General features: G+C 56.8%; 4 protein-coding genes across 4 annotated transcripts; 1 reads left to right on the top strand and 3 right to left on the bottom strand.

The window, feature by feature from the left end:
• Positions 1–16: 16 nt before the first annotated feature.
• On the top strand, positions 17–1,711 carry DICSQDRAFT_175224 (uncharacterized protein; the record flags this gene model as incomplete). The annotated part of the gene is made up of 4 exons (XM_007371099.1): positions 17–257; positions 311–464; positions 516–609; positions 665–1,711. Coding segments are annotated over 4 exons (1,536 nt in total), but the record flags the coding sequence as incomplete, so codon positions are not given.
• An 899-nt stretch (positions 1,712–2,610) lies between these two features.
• On the bottom strand, positions 2,611–6,339 carry DICSQDRAFT_183993 (kinase-like protein). The gene is made up of 11 exons (XM_007371098.1): positions 6,079–6,339; positions 5,865–6,002; positions 5,598–5,790; positions 5,344–5,542; positions 4,768–5,292; positions 4,512–4,708; positions 3,979–4,455; positions 3,669–3,905; positions 3,468–3,601; positions 3,250–3,412; positions 2,611–3,185 (listed from the first exon to the last, which is right to left on the bottom strand). Exons 1-11 carry the CDS (start codon positions 6,253–6,255, stop codon positions 2,998–3,000), a joined length of 2,628 nt encoding a protein of 875 aa, XP_007371160.1. The 5' UTR covers positions 6,256–6,339; the 3' UTR covers positions 2,611–2,997.
• A 131-nt stretch (positions 6,340–6,470) lies between these two features.
• On the bottom strand, positions 6,471–11,046 carry DICSQDRAFT_94022 (Dihydropteroate synthase). The gene is made up of 9 exons (XM_007371097.1): positions 10,809–11,046; positions 10,375–10,749; positions 10,148–10,291; positions 10,020–10,084; positions 9,001–9,960; positions 8,428–8,946; positions 8,127–8,374; positions 6,790–8,069; positions 6,471–6,730 (listed from the first exon to the last, which is right to left on the bottom strand). Exons 5-8 carry the CDS (start codon positions 9,361–9,363, stop codon positions 6,794–6,796), a joined length of 2,406 nt encoding a protein of 801 aa, XP_007371159.1. The 5' UTR covers positions 9,364–9,960; positions 10,020–10,084; positions 10,148–10,291; positions 10,375–10,749; positions 10,809–11,046; the 3' UTR covers positions 6,471–6,730; positions 6,790–6,793.
• Positions 11,047–11,149: 103 nt separating this feature from the next.
• Positions 11,150–12,144, bottom strand: DICSQDRAFT_141514 (ribosomal protein S30; the record flags this gene model as incomplete). The annotated part of the gene is made up of 4 exons (XM_007371096.1): positions 11,150–11,581; positions 11,829–11,870; positions 11,923–12,040; positions 12,135–12,144. 4 exons carry the CDS (start codon positions 12,142–12,144, stop codon positions 11,560–11,562), a joined length of 192 nt encoding a protein of 63 aa, XP_007371158.1. The 3' UTR covers positions 11,150–11,559.
• Between the last annotated feature and the right edge of the window lie 3,274 nt (positions 12,145–15,418).

Genomic DNA, 15,418 nt, shown 5'->3' with positions numbered 1-15,418 from the left:
GTATCGTCACCACCAGCGTCGGTGCAAGGAGGAAGAGATCTTGGCCCACGTTCACGGCGACGGCGACGTGCTGGGAGTCGTGCGTCTGAAGGGTGCGGAACACGTCACGACCAACAACGAGACGATCAAGTGCGCTGCGCGAGGTGAAGAGACGGTGCGAACGAAAGAGCGGTTCGCATTGTTCGATTCCGGCTCTTGTCTTCTGGATGCGAAGACAGTGAATGATCTATTGGAGGCGGTATACGATGCGTTAGAAGGTACGGGCATCTCTTGATGAAGTGTAGTCGCGACGCTGACATGGATGTGGCAGTTCACCGCACGGTGCTGCTGGAGCGCAAAGTACTGCACCGGGACATGAGCCTATATAATTTCCTGATGTACCCAAAGTGGGGCGGAGTGAGTGGGAGACCTGTCTCTGAGAAGACGCCTGTGTCGATCCGGGATGTGCTCCGTGGAAGCAAGAGGTGAGCTGGTTTCACAGTAAGGAGCCGAACACATTGATAAGAATTGTGTAGGCCGGCCGAAGAACGGTTTCCTGCTTGCCTATTAATCGACTTCGACAATGCTGCACGAGTGCAGGTCACGGGTGGCGAACTGAAGGAACGCACGGTATGTCTCGACGGTCTGTTTCTTGTCTACTCGGTCTGACGCGATATACTCTTAGGGGACACCTATATTCATTGCACGAAGCGTCAGTCTTGGAAGGGTAATCACCGCCACAGATTCGTTGCGAGGCACGCCCATGCCAAGGCTCACTGACGACGCTCTGAACTTGTACATCGCTGTACATGGACAGGAGCGGTATGATCGGTACAACGACCAGCCTGGAGCCCCCGAATGCCACGGTGGCCGCCCTCCCACCGAGAATCCTGACGACATCGACGACGCAAAATTACCGGCGTTTGTTCATCGACCGGAACATGACGTAGAGTCCGTATACTGGACTATGGTGTACGCTCTCCTCGGCGTGCAGCCAGTCGCATCTCCAAGAGAACACTATGCATCCCATGCTTGCGCCGACGTATGGAAAATTCTACTCTCGCATGACATCCCAGATGACGAGCCTGACGATGCGGAAGAAACCCGTGGTGTCATTATAAACGCCCGAAAGTCGAAGTGGCTTCGTCTCTTTTGCCGAGACATGCAGGATGTCGCCGTGCTCATGTGGCGAATCTCGCAGCATGTTCGTTCGGAATACGCCCTGTGGGAGGGCAGACTCAAGCGTGATCACCTCCATGAAGCTGTACAGCGCCTCATCCTGCAATATCTGGTCGACCATCGCGACAATCCCATCGAATTAGATCCGGAACATCTGCGCCCTACTGACCCTCGTTCCACCAACCGGGGGGACATTCCGACCCCATCCCAGCTTTCGCGGACGCAAGCTAACAGTGTGTCAGGACATACTGCAGGTCCGGGAGGATCAGGACGGGGTTCAACCGCTACCCGCAAGCGGGGGCGTGATAAGGATTCAAGGCATACCGCCAATCGCAAGGTTAGTGCGATGAATACTACTGCTCTTGGCGGTCCGTCGCAACAGTCCGTACAATCTCGTGAGCAAGCGACGGCGAATCAGCCGGTGCCTATGGCTGCGAACTTGAAGCGCAAGCTGAGCGACACCAAGCCATCTCGCAGCAGCAAGCGTCTGAAGACACTGTCTGGTGCTCCGGTACCACCTGCGGGGCAAGGCAGCGACCACGACTATTTGTGAGTTGCTGGCAGGCGCGCAACGGGTTACTTGTCGCGCGTTCGTCTTATCCGAGATACCCTTTGCGCTTTGGCCACAAGATGGACGATGCTGCTAGCATCCCAGGGATATCCTGCCTGGCATCAAGTACTGTCTCTGCCCCCTGGCATTCGCCGCCCCCTCTTTCACGCTTATATTTCCCATGCTTATTTCCATCTTGTTATCATGCTGTCACATCTTGCATCGTCCGTCTGCCATGTCGTTTGCTACTGCTGTCATCTCGCCGTTATCTCATTGTACAACAATGCATGTATTATCTCGGGTCTGTCTGCTCGGAGTGAACACGGGTCGTTGTGGGGCAGTCCAGCATCATCGATGTCGATTGACGACTGGTTCGAGCCATGACGTCGTCCGTGTCGCAGTCTACACAAGTTATGTAATGTCTACATTGTCATGAGACGTATCCTCTGTCTACGCAATATCCAACCTCACAGCCTGGCTGTACGGAAATATATTCGTCCGGACGCTCACTACGGTCCACGTCGAACCCGAAGGTGCCCATGGCCGTGATGAGCATCGCAAGTGGCTGAGTACGAGGGTCACGGTGCCCCCGACCGCGCCTCCTGTGACAACATCTACTCAGATGAGATTGAGATCGCTGCAGGCAATTGCAAACGAACCAGCCTACTTGAGGCGAAGACAAGATATATCAGATCGTATCGGGGTCGTGGCGATGATATTGACATGATTGGGTTAAACCCCTTGAGCAAGAACAACAAAATGTAGGCGCGTTGCGGGCGCGAGCCAGGCCGACGCCCACAGGTTGGACCATATTGTCAATTGAGTGAACTCGGAGGACGTGGAAGCAAATGCAACCATGGCCACCGTGGCTAGGACTGCCCTTACCCTATGAAAAGCTTCGGGTGGAATGAGTCTGTATGATGCAGGTACATACTAGTACAGATGCTGATGTCACATTTGATGGTAAACACGGGGAATGTTGGATGTGTATGGATAACGGCGCAACGACCGCAAGCAGTATCCACACTTGTCCGAGCTATTGTATCCATATAATGCGGCCGAGATGAGAGCAGAAACGAGGACGACGCAGGAGACAGGTGAAGTAGACCATGAGAAAGACCATGAGAAAATCAGCATGATGGGGCCGTGGATGAGAAGGAATAAATAATCGTCGCAGCAGATCCTGACTAGGTTACGATAACGATAGAATACACAGAAAACGCACATCTAGGATAGGAGTGACGACAATCACGGAGGCAAAGTGATTGGACTGATGATACAAACCAGCGTTAAGGACTCCGAATATCGGGTCCTTGAGGAGGCATTTCGCCAGCCGCATCAGCCACATCCCACGGGGCGGGTATTCGCGGAACGTCGGTGAGGTTGTCGTCACGCTTGGCGTCCTTGACGCGTTCGCGGTCGGTCATGCCCATGCGGGCGCGACACCGGACCAGGCGGAGCTTCGTGCGCTTAATCCCTGACAACGACGGCGGCGCTATCAGCTATAACAGAACCCAAGCAATACACGACAAAGTACTCACAGGTCGAGATCGTGTTCCGGTCTTCATTCAAGAAGGGGTTGTCTGCTTGGAGAAGGTCATCCCGGAGCGCATATAGGCACCAAAGCGACTCCTCGTAAAGCTTCTCGCACTCATCTGGGGACGTCGCTTGGTCCAGCAGCTCTTTACGGGCAGCAGTCCGGCTCTACAGAGCAATGAGCGCTCTGAATCAGTATCGTGATGCGTTACTGTTGACTCACGAGAAGCAGAGCCCGGTCGTATACGAGTTGATCCAAGAACGTCGGCGGACCCGTGTACTGTGCAGGAAGCCAGGTCTTGACTAACGCCGCACGATCGTGGCACTTGATAAAATGTTCCTTGAACCACGACAGCGCTGTTGGCCACTCCACAACATGAGCGTCTGCACCCACCTCGTACGGCTCGACAGATGCGCAACGTACCTTCGTCGAAGCCCTCGCTGACCTCGAGCTCCCCGTCTGGGTCGCGCATCTGCAGGTGCTCGTGGTAGTTCCGCAGCTTGTCGATGCCCTTCTGCGAGAACGACATGAGGAGCATATACAGCGCGACGCACGTCATCGCGTTGTACTCTGCTTGGATGTCCGCGTTCTTCCGCCGCGCGGCCAGGCGCTCCGTCTCCCCTTCCCGCCGCGAGAACTTCGTCGGGTCCGGGAGCGGTTCTGCCGATGCATCACAATCCGGTCAATGCACCGCTCAGAGACAAAGAAGGGACTATGTGGCGTCGAGACTCACTTTGCGGGAACGCCTTCACGTAGTCATACATCTCGTCCGCCCAGTGCGTCAGCACCTCCGTCTTCTGCGCGAGCTCCTCGAGCGACGTGAGGAGCTCGTCCTCCTCCGCTTCCCTCACGCCCTGCAGCTCCAGCCCCAACCCCTGCCCGCGGGCGCCTCCAAACGTCTGTAACCGTCGAGGCGAGGACGGGGTGTAATCGTGCTGGTATGAAGACGGCCGTCGTCTCGATCCGCGCAGGATTCCGGTCGCCATGCTGATCGCTCGTGTGAGGGCGTTGCCGTTCGCACGCGCAACTGCGCTAGACGGGGACGACGACAGTGGTGGCAGGTTGACGTTAGGTGGTGGCGGAAACGTGGTGTTGGCATTTGCCGGGCTCGTGAGGTCGTATGGTGAAGTCTCCACTGCAGGGCTGACCGCCTCTTCCGGCAATGGAGACGGCTTACGATCGCGCAAAGGTTTTCTGCGGGACGTGATTTCTGCGAAGAAGTGATGAGGGCGACGGTGTGTACAGTCAACCCCCGAAGAGACGTACCGTCCACAGCACGGTTGATCTCGACCGCCTGCCTATCCCCTACGAGGACGTATTCTCGCCGCAGCGCGCCATCCTCCTCCGTCTCTCCGGGGATAAGCGACGTGTCCGGCGATAGTGGTTTGGTCTTCGGAACAGGGCTGAACTGTGGGGAGTATGCCGGAGGAGAGCGTGAGGGTCCAGCGACGTTGTCGGCAAAACTGACGCAGAGTCAGGACAGAATGCCCGAGCAAGCTACATACGGACTGCTGTGACCTACCCATCCTGCAATGCGCCCTCTGGCACGCCCTGCGATGACCTACGCCTAAATTTGATCTTGGCAGGTGGAATCATCGCCTTGGGGTCCAGCACCTCCGGCGGAATCCTCTTATAGTGCTCTGGCACCCGATCCGGGTCCTCATCGTATTCATCTGGAGGAGGAGGCGTCGGCTCCCTCGGCCGCGGAAACTTGGATTTGACCATCGCCGTGCTCGTGAAGAACTCCTCAAAGCTCGAGCGCTCCGCAGGGACCCGCTTGAGCAGGCTCCGGATCAGTATCTTGATGTCGGGGGGCACGATCTTGAGCTCCTCGCCTCTCGCTTGGGCACGCTGGTGCATGGCTGGGTCCTCGTCGGGAAACTTGATGCCCTTCGAGTTATCGATCTTCTTGAGGAGCTCAATGTGGTTCTGGGCACGGAAGGGGGGCTTCCCAACAGCCATCTCGTAGAGCACTGCGCCGACGGACCAGAGGTCGGCTTTCGAGTCGTACTTCTGGTAGCTCAAAATCTCCGGTGCCATGTAGAGTCTACGAAACTTCAGATAACGCATCAAATCACATGGACTCGCTGCTACTTACGGTGAGCCGCACAAAGTCTCCGCCATCATGGCCTGTGGGAGGAACCGAGCGAACCCGAAGTCCGCGACCTTCAGCACAGGGACGCCTAACGGGTGCCCTCTCGAGTACTCGTCCGGACCGGCAGGGTTCAGCAAGAGGTTCTGGGGCTTGATGTCTCGATGTATGAGATTCCGTTGTCGAAGGAACTTGATCGCACGCGCTGGCTGTACGTCAGAGACCACATGATGGACGGGGCGCGAGAGGAGACTACCTACCTAGTTGCCGTAGAAAGCTCCGTACAACGATCTCATCCAAGCCTCCCGACTTCGGGTGAGGGTAATAGGTCGGAGCCGCACCGGGCGAGGGTATATACTCGAGGCCTTCCACGCGCCCCCGCCTCTTGATGTAGTTCGCGAGATCGCCCCCGGCGCAGAACTCCATTATCAGGTATATGTTCCGCTCGGCGCGCTGCACCCGCATTTGCGTGAGCGAGCCTGCCTCATACCCCGATGATCGACGCGGCAGAAGAAGAGAAGACGCACTATGACATCTAGCAGTCGGGTGATATGCCGATGGGAGAGGCTCTTGAGGATCTCGATCTCGCCCTGGAGATTGTCGAAGAGCTTCGGGCTGAGGCCGCTCCTGTTGACTGTCTTGATTGCGACCTGGTGATGTGTTTGCTGTATACGATAGTTCGTGCGAGGTTCAATGAGGATTGTGTGTCCGGCTCGCGATGGAATGGATGTGCGGGCGCACCTCATGATAGCCTCGGTATACCGTCGCAAAGCTGCCCTTGCCGAGGTCGCTGACAATGACATACGGCTTCACTTCCATATCCTCCACTCGTTGCCTATCAGGCCGGTCGGACGTTGAGTTTGCGGTGCGCTTACTAGTCGAAGGAGCGGACGGGGTAGGTGCTGCAGAGGGTGCCATTGCTTGAGAAGTGGTTTGTAGTGTACAAGGTTAAAATGCGAGAATCAACAGCCACCAGGGCGGGGATTTCTAAACATGAGCGCTGGGTGGGGGTCAGTAGGAAGCTCGATAGTCGTAGCTTGGTTGTCGAGGGATCGGCCTGCAGCGTCGGGAGTACAACCCCGATAAACAAGGCAACTCCTTGTCCCCTTTCTTACAAAGCGCATCACGTAAGCGGACCCTATTCAAGATTCTAATGATCCCGTGCTACCGCTACAACGCGAGCAATACAAGAAATACCAGCTCTCTTCTACTGCTTCTGCGACCCCGCCCCAACCAGAGCCTTTCTCAACTTGTCCTATAGCCTTGTGAGCGCCCGCAGACAGCTACCGATAGCTTTCTCGAGAGTTTGGACTACAATCATGGGGCATAGACCGTGCGCGTACACATAAAGCACATCAACGATACCCAATTTCGCTAGGGTGACATGCAGCCACTAGAAGAAAGCATCGGTCAGCTGAGATCTCATAGCACTCCCTCTCTGATACGACTCACCGCATCACGACCACAACGCCGAGGCAACCCTCACGACGTCCCCCAGCCCGAGCACGTCATGCACCCTCACCACGTTCGCCCCCTGCTGCACCGCACAGCTGACCGCCGCCGCGGTCGCAAAGTCCCGCTCGTCCGGCCTCGTCTCCCGCCCCTCGTAGTATCCCGCGCCCGCCGCGTCTGGCCGCTGCAGCACCGCGCTCAAGAACGACTTCCTCGACGTCCCGATCAGCAGCGGGTACCCCGCGAGCGGGTTCCGCTCCGGGCGCTCCGCAGGCGCGCCCTTGAGGCTCGCGTTCGTCAGGTGTGGCGGGTACTCGGCGACGACGCTCGCCGCATCGCGCAGTAGCTCGAGGTTGCCCTCGAGCGTCTTGCTGAAACCGACGCCCGGGTCGACGATGACGAGCCACCGGCGTATGCCTCCCGGGCCTCTGACCGCCCGCTCGACCTTCGCCCCCAGCTCGACCCGCACGCCCTCTACGACCGCGCCCCGCCCGCTCGTCGCGTCCCTGGCGTACTCGTACGCCGCGTAGTCCTTGTTCTCCGCCGCCAGCCCGCGCGAGTGCATCAGCACGACCGGCACAGCGAGGTCGCGCGCGACCTGACGCATCTTGGCGAAGTGCACTTCGGACGCCTCATTTGGGGGGTACTCCATGCCCCCGAACGCGTATACGTCGTTGATGCAGTTCGCGCCCGCGTGCACGGCCTCCTCCGCGACCTCCCACCGGAAGGTGTCGACGGAGATGAGCGTCTGCGCGATCTTCGCCTTGAGAGATGACTGCCCAGAGAGCGTCGGTGTGGGGACGCCGCCGCCGTCGCGGATCGCCTGGATGACGGGCACGACGCGCGAGAACTCGTCTTCGGGGGATACGTACGCCGCCCCTGGCCGGGTGGAATAGCCGCCGATATCGATGATATTCGCCCCGGCGGCGACCGCGCCCGCCGCGTACGAGAGCGCGTCGGGGAGGGCATAGTGGACGGAGCCGTCAGAGAAGGAGTCTGGAGTCGCGTTAAGCGTGGCCATGATGTATGTTTTGTGAGGGGATTGCGTGCTGCTCGAGGCGCGCGGCGTGATGGGGTACGTCCAATACGTTGCCGTCGGGGGTACGGGAGGCAGTCTGACTTCAGGCCGTGTCGGGTCCTTCTCGACGTGGGGGAGGGGGTAATGCGGGAAGGGGACGACTTTGTGCATCGCGTCACTCGGTGTGGGTTGAATGACGACCTCCGACAACAACGTTCCGACGGTCTTCTCGGTACCAGGAATCACATAATTTGGTATCATACTGGAAAGCACTATGTCAGAGAAAAACAGAGGAAAATGCGAGCTAAGGAAGACCTACTCCGCTAATGGCCGCAGGACGAATTCGCGCTCCACCACGCGCGGATGCGGAATGACAAGCTCGCCTTGGAGGTTATCTAAGTTCGTTCGACTCCATTCAGGTCTGGTGTCCAAGACAATATCATCGTATGTCACAATGTCGAGGTCGATGGCGCGAGGCCCGTTCCGGAAGGTCGCGGTGCGGCCAACGGCTTCCTCGATCTGTTTCAGGTACGACAATAGCTCGCGGGGCTTTAAGTCGGTTTCGATCTACAACGGAGGGCCGTCAGCATTGAGCCGGGAATTCTCGGGTAGGAACTTACCATGCACGCACAGTTGATAAACTTGGGTTGGTCTTTGACATACATCGGCGCGGTCTCGTACATGAAGCTCGTGTCTACCACGACGATTCTCTGCACCCCTGTCCAACTCTGCGTGTCGAGAGCGGACGATTCAAGCAATCGAAGAGCGCATTCGATGTTTGCGAACCTATCGCCAATGTTAGCTCCGATGGCAATAGCGGCGCGATGGGGCAGCGCATGTTGCAGGGGAGACGACCCTGGCGCCAGGTGCGAGTACGATGGCCCGTCCACGATGTCGCTCTGGACTGCCTTGGAGACCTTGCTCGCGGCAGTCAAAGCCACAGACGCTGAGGGCTTCGAGCGAAAGTCATGGAGTGTGCGCGTAACCTCGACTTCCGCCGAGTCGGCATCGAGGATTGCGCTCGGCTTTGAGATGCGCACAGTGACGGCTGCATTCTTGTCGTCGAGGAAGGAGAGGACGACGCTTGCGACCTCTGATGCGAGCGCTTCGACAGTGAGACACTTGGAGTCCTCTACAAACTTTACGGCAAACGATGTTAGTAGATGAATGCGTATCCCTTTAGCCATACCTACATCGAATATGCGCTGCTCTAGGACGCGGAAGTCCAACGGCTGCTGTCGCGTCATCCTTCTCGTCACCATGGCGTTGACACGCACGCGTTGCTTGCGCTGTCGTTCGTGCGGGTGGATGCCAATCAACGCGTACGCGAGTATGTCCTGAAAGAAGAACGTCTCTTTTGCGAGGTCCGCCCGGCTGCCCACCTTCGTGACTTCGACTCCAAACGCCGAGCCGTACAGAAGCGCCTTCGTCCTCGCGATCCGCACAGTGAAGCTGGGAACCTGCGAGTACTGCAGCGCGTATACGAAGCACACGCGATCGACGAACGCCTCGAGGGACGGGAAGACCTCGGATTCGACGATCGCCTTCATGCCCATCGCGAGCGTAGAATAGTTGACCGAGTGCGCGAGGTCGTCCGTCGCAGCCGCGTTGCGGACATCGTGCGCAAAGCTGAAGCTAACGAGTACGGGCTGCCGATGGGGCGTCGCGGACGGCCATCGCGAGCCGTCGGAGAAGGAGACGGTGAGGGCGAGGTCGTTCACGCGTACGTAGTCTGACGGTCCGCCGCCTGGGCTGCGTTCGCGGTGTGAGCGGCTCCAAGTGAGACAGCGAGGGCGCAGACGTACCCCATCGTGGTAGGAGCAAGACAATTGCAAGGAGCAAGAGGCGACTCAGGCGAAAACCTCCTTCCGTCTCTCTTCCATCGACTCGCATGCCATACAAGGCAATTGTCGGGAACTGTCGTAACCAGCGCTTGCTCCGTCCATTCTGAACCAGGCATTCGTGACCGTCTCTGCCAGTGATCACCGTCTAGACCCCTTCTGTTTCTCGTGTCTTGTCGACGATGGAATACACCTACTCCCTGCAAAAGCTGGCTGCATATCAGCCACGCAAGTCCAAGAAGTCCAAAGAGACATTCGATACCGGCTTGGCTCTCCTCGAGCGCGGCGGATTCGCGGGCAAGGGTGAGGAAGGTGCGCACTACTCTCCCATGCGGCCTACTCTGTTCTGAACACGAAAATTACACTATAAGGCTGGGACGCGATAGAGAAGCTCGCGTTGGCTGCCATCGACCAGGAAAACATCCAGGTCGCTGATGTTCGTGTGCTCTCGCAACCACTCCAGTCGATATCCTCACGTCCGCGTTGTGCGTTTCGTTAGAGGTGTCTCAAGCTTCTCCTCGACAAGTTTCCCGGCTCCTCGCGGGTGGACGTCCTGGAGGGCATCCGCATGGAAGCCACCGAGTCCCCAGAGCTCGTCATCGAGTACTACGACCAGCTACTCGAAGCCGACTCCTCCAACCCCGTACGTCCCTCCGTTTCCCCCTTAGCCCCTCCTCCTCCTCCCCTCTCTCTTACGCGCATCCCTCTGCCTCTGCCTCGCCCCAGGCGATCTGGCGGCGCAAAGCCTCAGTCCTCCGCCGGGCGGGCAAAGTCGAGCGCGCGGTCGAAGAGCTCTCCGCCATGCTCGACACCTTCTACACCGAGCCCGACGGCTGGCTCGAGCTCGCCGACATCTACGCCTCCTGCCAGCAATACACGTACGCGCTCCAGTCGCTCTCGCACGCGCTCCTCCTCTCGCCCCAAAACCCGTCCTACTTCCTCCAGTACGCCGAGACGGCGTACCTCGCCGAGGACGTGCCCCTCGCGCTCAAGACCTTCCTGCACGTCGTGGACATGACCGATGACGACGACGGGGATCTTGCCCCGAGCGACTCGATACCGACCGGGATCACGCTCAGAGCGTGGTTTGGCGTGAAGCTGGTGTGTTCTGTCGCTTACCCGTGCGCCGGTTTGTCAGGCTCACCTCCATGCGCGTGCAGTGTACCCGCAAACTCATCACGGAACCTCGCTCTGCCTCAAACTCTGCCTCAAAGACAGCCCCACCCAACACGTCCAATCTCTCTCTCCTGGACGACTTGTCTACGGAGCGCCTGCGGACGGCCTACCTGAACGTCAGGAACGAATCTCCACCAACCAGCGAGACTGATTTCATCGCGGCAGTAGCCACTCTCGTTCAGTAGTGCCGTGCTTTCGTGCCCGATAATAGATGTATACCCCGGAGCGCGTTGTGTGCAATCAGTGATAAGCGAGAGCTGGTTGCGGCGCAAACATTTGCCATACCACTATAAGGTCCCGACGGACGTTAGCTCTCGTTGTCGGTGGCTCTCATAAATTGCCTCCTAGACATTCCTACGAAACGAGTGTATCCTTACTGTTGCGGGATGCCCACTGCCACAGGACAAGAACATATAGAAATACTCCCATACACACCCTGCGATGCTGCAGAGGTTCCAATGTCGGACTCCTGACGGAATACCCACGGAGTATGCACAAGGCTGCAGGTACACGGGGAAGACAATGCCCTAAATCATAATCGTATATGGAGGGGGCATATGCGTGCGGGATAGAGTAACATGAGGGCGAGATGCGGGTGATACAGATGATGCAGCTCCAAACCAACCAACACTCCGCGGCCGTCGTGGGGTGCTGTGCGGGTGCTCGAGTGCTAGGCTCGAGTAGGCCCGCGCGTGATGAACGCCTAGTGCGTTTAGTGTTGCCCAGCCATGACTTTTACTTCTCGGGGTTGGCGTTCCTAGGAAGGGGGAGGGCGTGAGGTGAGCATAAGGATACCAGAGAGACACAAGGGAAGCGGACGGAAGATAGATCAGATAGGAGCGAAAGACAGATGAATGTTTTTCTACATGCGCGGTTCAGTGTGAACTATGCTAGAATATTCGAGTATCATCTTGAAGATCGGCAGTAACAGAGCCCATGCTTTGCGCACATACACACAAAACAACGGCAGAGCCTGACGGACGAAAAATGGACGAAAGACTCACATTCTCCGCTTGCCGCCAGGGAGGGTAGTAACGTTAACAAAGCTGCACGAAGGGTCAATCCCCCGCTCTGAAGCTTCACACTCAAAGCACGCACCGGCGGTTGTAGAGCATCCGCTTCTTAGCACGGCCCTTGGGCACCTTCTTCTTCTCCTGCTTTTCGACCTTGGGGGTCTGAGACTTGACCTTGCCGGCACGAGCGAGAGAGCCGTGAACTATATAACGTCGTCGCAACCAGACGCACCAACGCCAAATGAAAGCATTCGTGAGCAAGACAGACAGAAGCGAGCGAGTGCAAAAGCTAGCAACCTTTTCCCATGTTTTCTTGCTGTGGATGTGATGGTGGACGCTGTCGTTGACTCTGGCGATTGGTGGTCCTGTACAGCTCCAGCCTGATGTTGAAACTCCGCCTAAACTTTAACTCGAGTGTCATTACGGAACTTCATAATCAAGCGCTCAACCATCAGACGCCGACAATCCAGGTACTAAGTAGGCCATGTCTGGCAGATAAGCTTACAGTAACCTGGTATTCACGAGTTATGCGAAATCATCACCGACTCTATACAGTCGACACCCTCTTAACCCATAGCCCTCGGGACAGGCCCGAATATATGGGTTTTGAGGGGTTATGGGCTACGAGAACTAAAGCGCCTTATAAGCGCCCCTGATTAGTCCCAGTCAGCAAGCGCTGGAAAGGCGTCTACTGACCCTTTGAGGGAGCGCTATGGGATTTCGAACAGACTCACCTACCCACAACGTGGTCCGAGCATGGATGGACACTGAGAGGACTCTGGGAAGCATGCATCGAGTATTAAAAAGGTTATTGATGAGCGTAATCTCAATGTGAGCCCTATTACCGTATGGGTTTTGGGCCCTAGAAAGCTATGGGTTATTGGGTACCAGGGGCCTATGGGTTATGGGGTCGAATCCCCCCTATCCCGACTTGGGAAAGCCAAAATCCTATGGGTTTCGGGAGTTTATGGGTTACCAGGGGTATGGGCTAGGAGGGTGTCGACTGTATATATGTCCAGGGTACGCCAACATCTACGGGATACTCAAGATTGAATATGCATCTCCCAGAACTGCGGAAGCCGCAACCCCTAAGACGGCCGCAAATTCAAACCTCTCGATGTCGTCGCTACGATCCTGATACGATTTGATATCTTTTCTCGACCCCGTTCATTTACCAAAAGCGATCTATAATCCCTCCAAGTAGGTGTTGTTGTCACAGGAGGCGCGGTCGGGGTCACCCTCGTACTCAGGCACTTGCGACGCCCATCACGGCCGTGGGCACCTTCAGGTTCGACGTGGACCGCAGCGAGCGTCCGGACGAGTCTATTTCCGTTTAGCCAGGCTATGAGGTTGGACATTGCGTAGACAGAGGATATGTCTCACGACAATGTCAATGTGGACATTATATAACTGGTATAAACTGCAACACGGACGACCTCATGGCTGGAGCCAGTCGTCATCGACATCGATGATGCTGGACTGCATGACAACGACTCGCCTTCACTCCAAGCAGACAGACCCGTGATAATACATGCGTTGTTGTACAATAAGATGTCGACCAGATGACAGCAGTAGCAAACAACACGGCGACCGGACGATGCAAGCACAACGGGAAAACAAGGTGTGGACAGCATGACAACGAGATGGAAATGAGCATGGAGAATATCAGCGTGAAAAAGAGACGGCGAATGCCAGAAGGACAGAGACAGTACTTGATGTGAGACAGAAATCCCTGTAATGATGCTAGCAGCTTCGCCCATCTTGTGGCCGAAGCGCGAAGGGTGTCTGGAATGAGACGAACGCGCGACAAGCGCAACCCATTGCACGCCTGCCAGCAACTCACAGATCGTCGTGGTCGCCGCCTTGCCCCGCGGGTGGTACCGGAGCACCAGACAGTGTCTTCAGACGCTTGCTGCTGCGAGAGGGCTTGGTGTCGCTCAGCTTGCGCTTCAGGTTCCCAGCTATAGGTGCCGGCTGGTTCACCGTCGCTTGCTCACGAGATTCTACGGTTTGTTGTGACGTTCCGCCAACAGCAGTAGTATTCTGCGCACTGCCATTGCGATTGGCGGTATGCCTTGAATCCTTACCACGCCCCCGCTTGCGGGAAGCGGTTGAACCCCGTCCTGATCCTCCCAGACCTGCAGTGTGTCCTGACACACTGTTAGCTTGCGTCCGCGAAAGCTGAGTTGGGGTCAGAGTATCCCCCTGGTGGGTGAAACGAGGGTCGGTAGGGCGCAGATGATCCGGATCTAGTTCAATGGGATTGTCGCGATGATCGACCAGATATTGCAGGATGAGGCGCTGCACAGCTTCGTGGAGGTGGTCAGGATGGAAGTTGCCTTCCCATTTCCACAGGGCGTATTCCGAACAGACATGTAGCGTAATTTGCCACAAGAGCAGTGCAACGTCCTCCATGGTTGCATGAAAGAGATCGAGCCATTCCTGCTTTGTCCTGTTCATGACCTCATGACGTTTTTCATCTGATCGATCATATTCCTCGCCCGGAATATAATGCGAGAGGAGAGTATTCCATACGGAAGCAGACGCGGCGGACGGATCGAGTTCTCTTGGAGCAGCGTCTGGCTGAACGCGGAGAAGAGCGTATACTAGGGTCCAGTACACCGACTCTACGTCATGCTCCGGTCTGTGAACGAAGGCGGGTGACTTTGCTTCCCTGACTGCGCGGGGGTGGGAGTTCTGCGTCGGGGGGTATCCGCCATGGCATGTGCGAGTAACAGGGTCGTCGTTATACCGATCGTAGCGCTCCTGCCCATAGGCGGTGGTGTATAATTGCAGGGCGTCGCCAGTGAGCCTGGGCATGGACGTTCCGAAAAGTGATTCAAAGTCGAGCAGGACCATTCCAAGATTGACGCTTCGTGCAATGAATATAGGTGTCCCCTAAGAGTATATCGCGTCAGACCGAGTAGACAAGAAACAGACCGTCGAGACATACCGTGCGTTCCTTCAGTTCGCCACCCGTGACCTGCACTCGTGCAGCATTGTCGAAGTCGATTAATAGGCAAGCAGGAAACCGTTCTTCGGCCGGCCTACACAATTCTTATCAATGTGTTCGGCTCCTTACTGTGAAACCAGCTCACCTCTTGCTTCCAAGGAGCACATCCCGGATCGACACAGGCGTCTTCTCAGAGACAGGTCTCCCACTCACTCCGCCCCACTTTGGGTACATCAGGAAATTATATAGGCTCATGTCCCGGTGCAGTACTTTGCGCTCCAGCAGCACCGTGCGGTGAACTGCCGCATCCAGATGAGCGTCGCGACTACACTTCATCAAGAGATGCCCGTACCTTCTAACGCATCGTATACCGCCTCCAATAGATCATTCACTGTCTTCGCATCCAGAAGACAAGAGCCGGAATCGAACAATGCGAACCGCTCTTTCGTTCGCACCGTCTCTTCACCTCGCGCAGCGCACTTGATCGTCTCGTTGTTGGTCGTGACGTGTTCCGCACCCTTCAGACGCACGACTCCCAGCACGTCGCCGTCGCCGTGAACGTGGGCCAAGATCTCTTCCTCCTTGCACCGACGCTGGTGGTGACGATACACCTCCTTGATAACGATCT

Source organism: Dichomitus squalens (genome assembly GCF_000275845.1).
Source record: "Dichomitus squalens LYAD-421 SS1 unplaced genomic scaffold DICSQscaffold_88, whole genome shotgun sequence".
NCBI lineage: Eukaryota > Fungi > Basidiomycota > Agaricomycetes > Polyporales > Polyporaceae > Dichomitus > Dichomitus squalens.
This window is presented reverse-complemented; position numbering and strand designations above follow the sequence as displayed.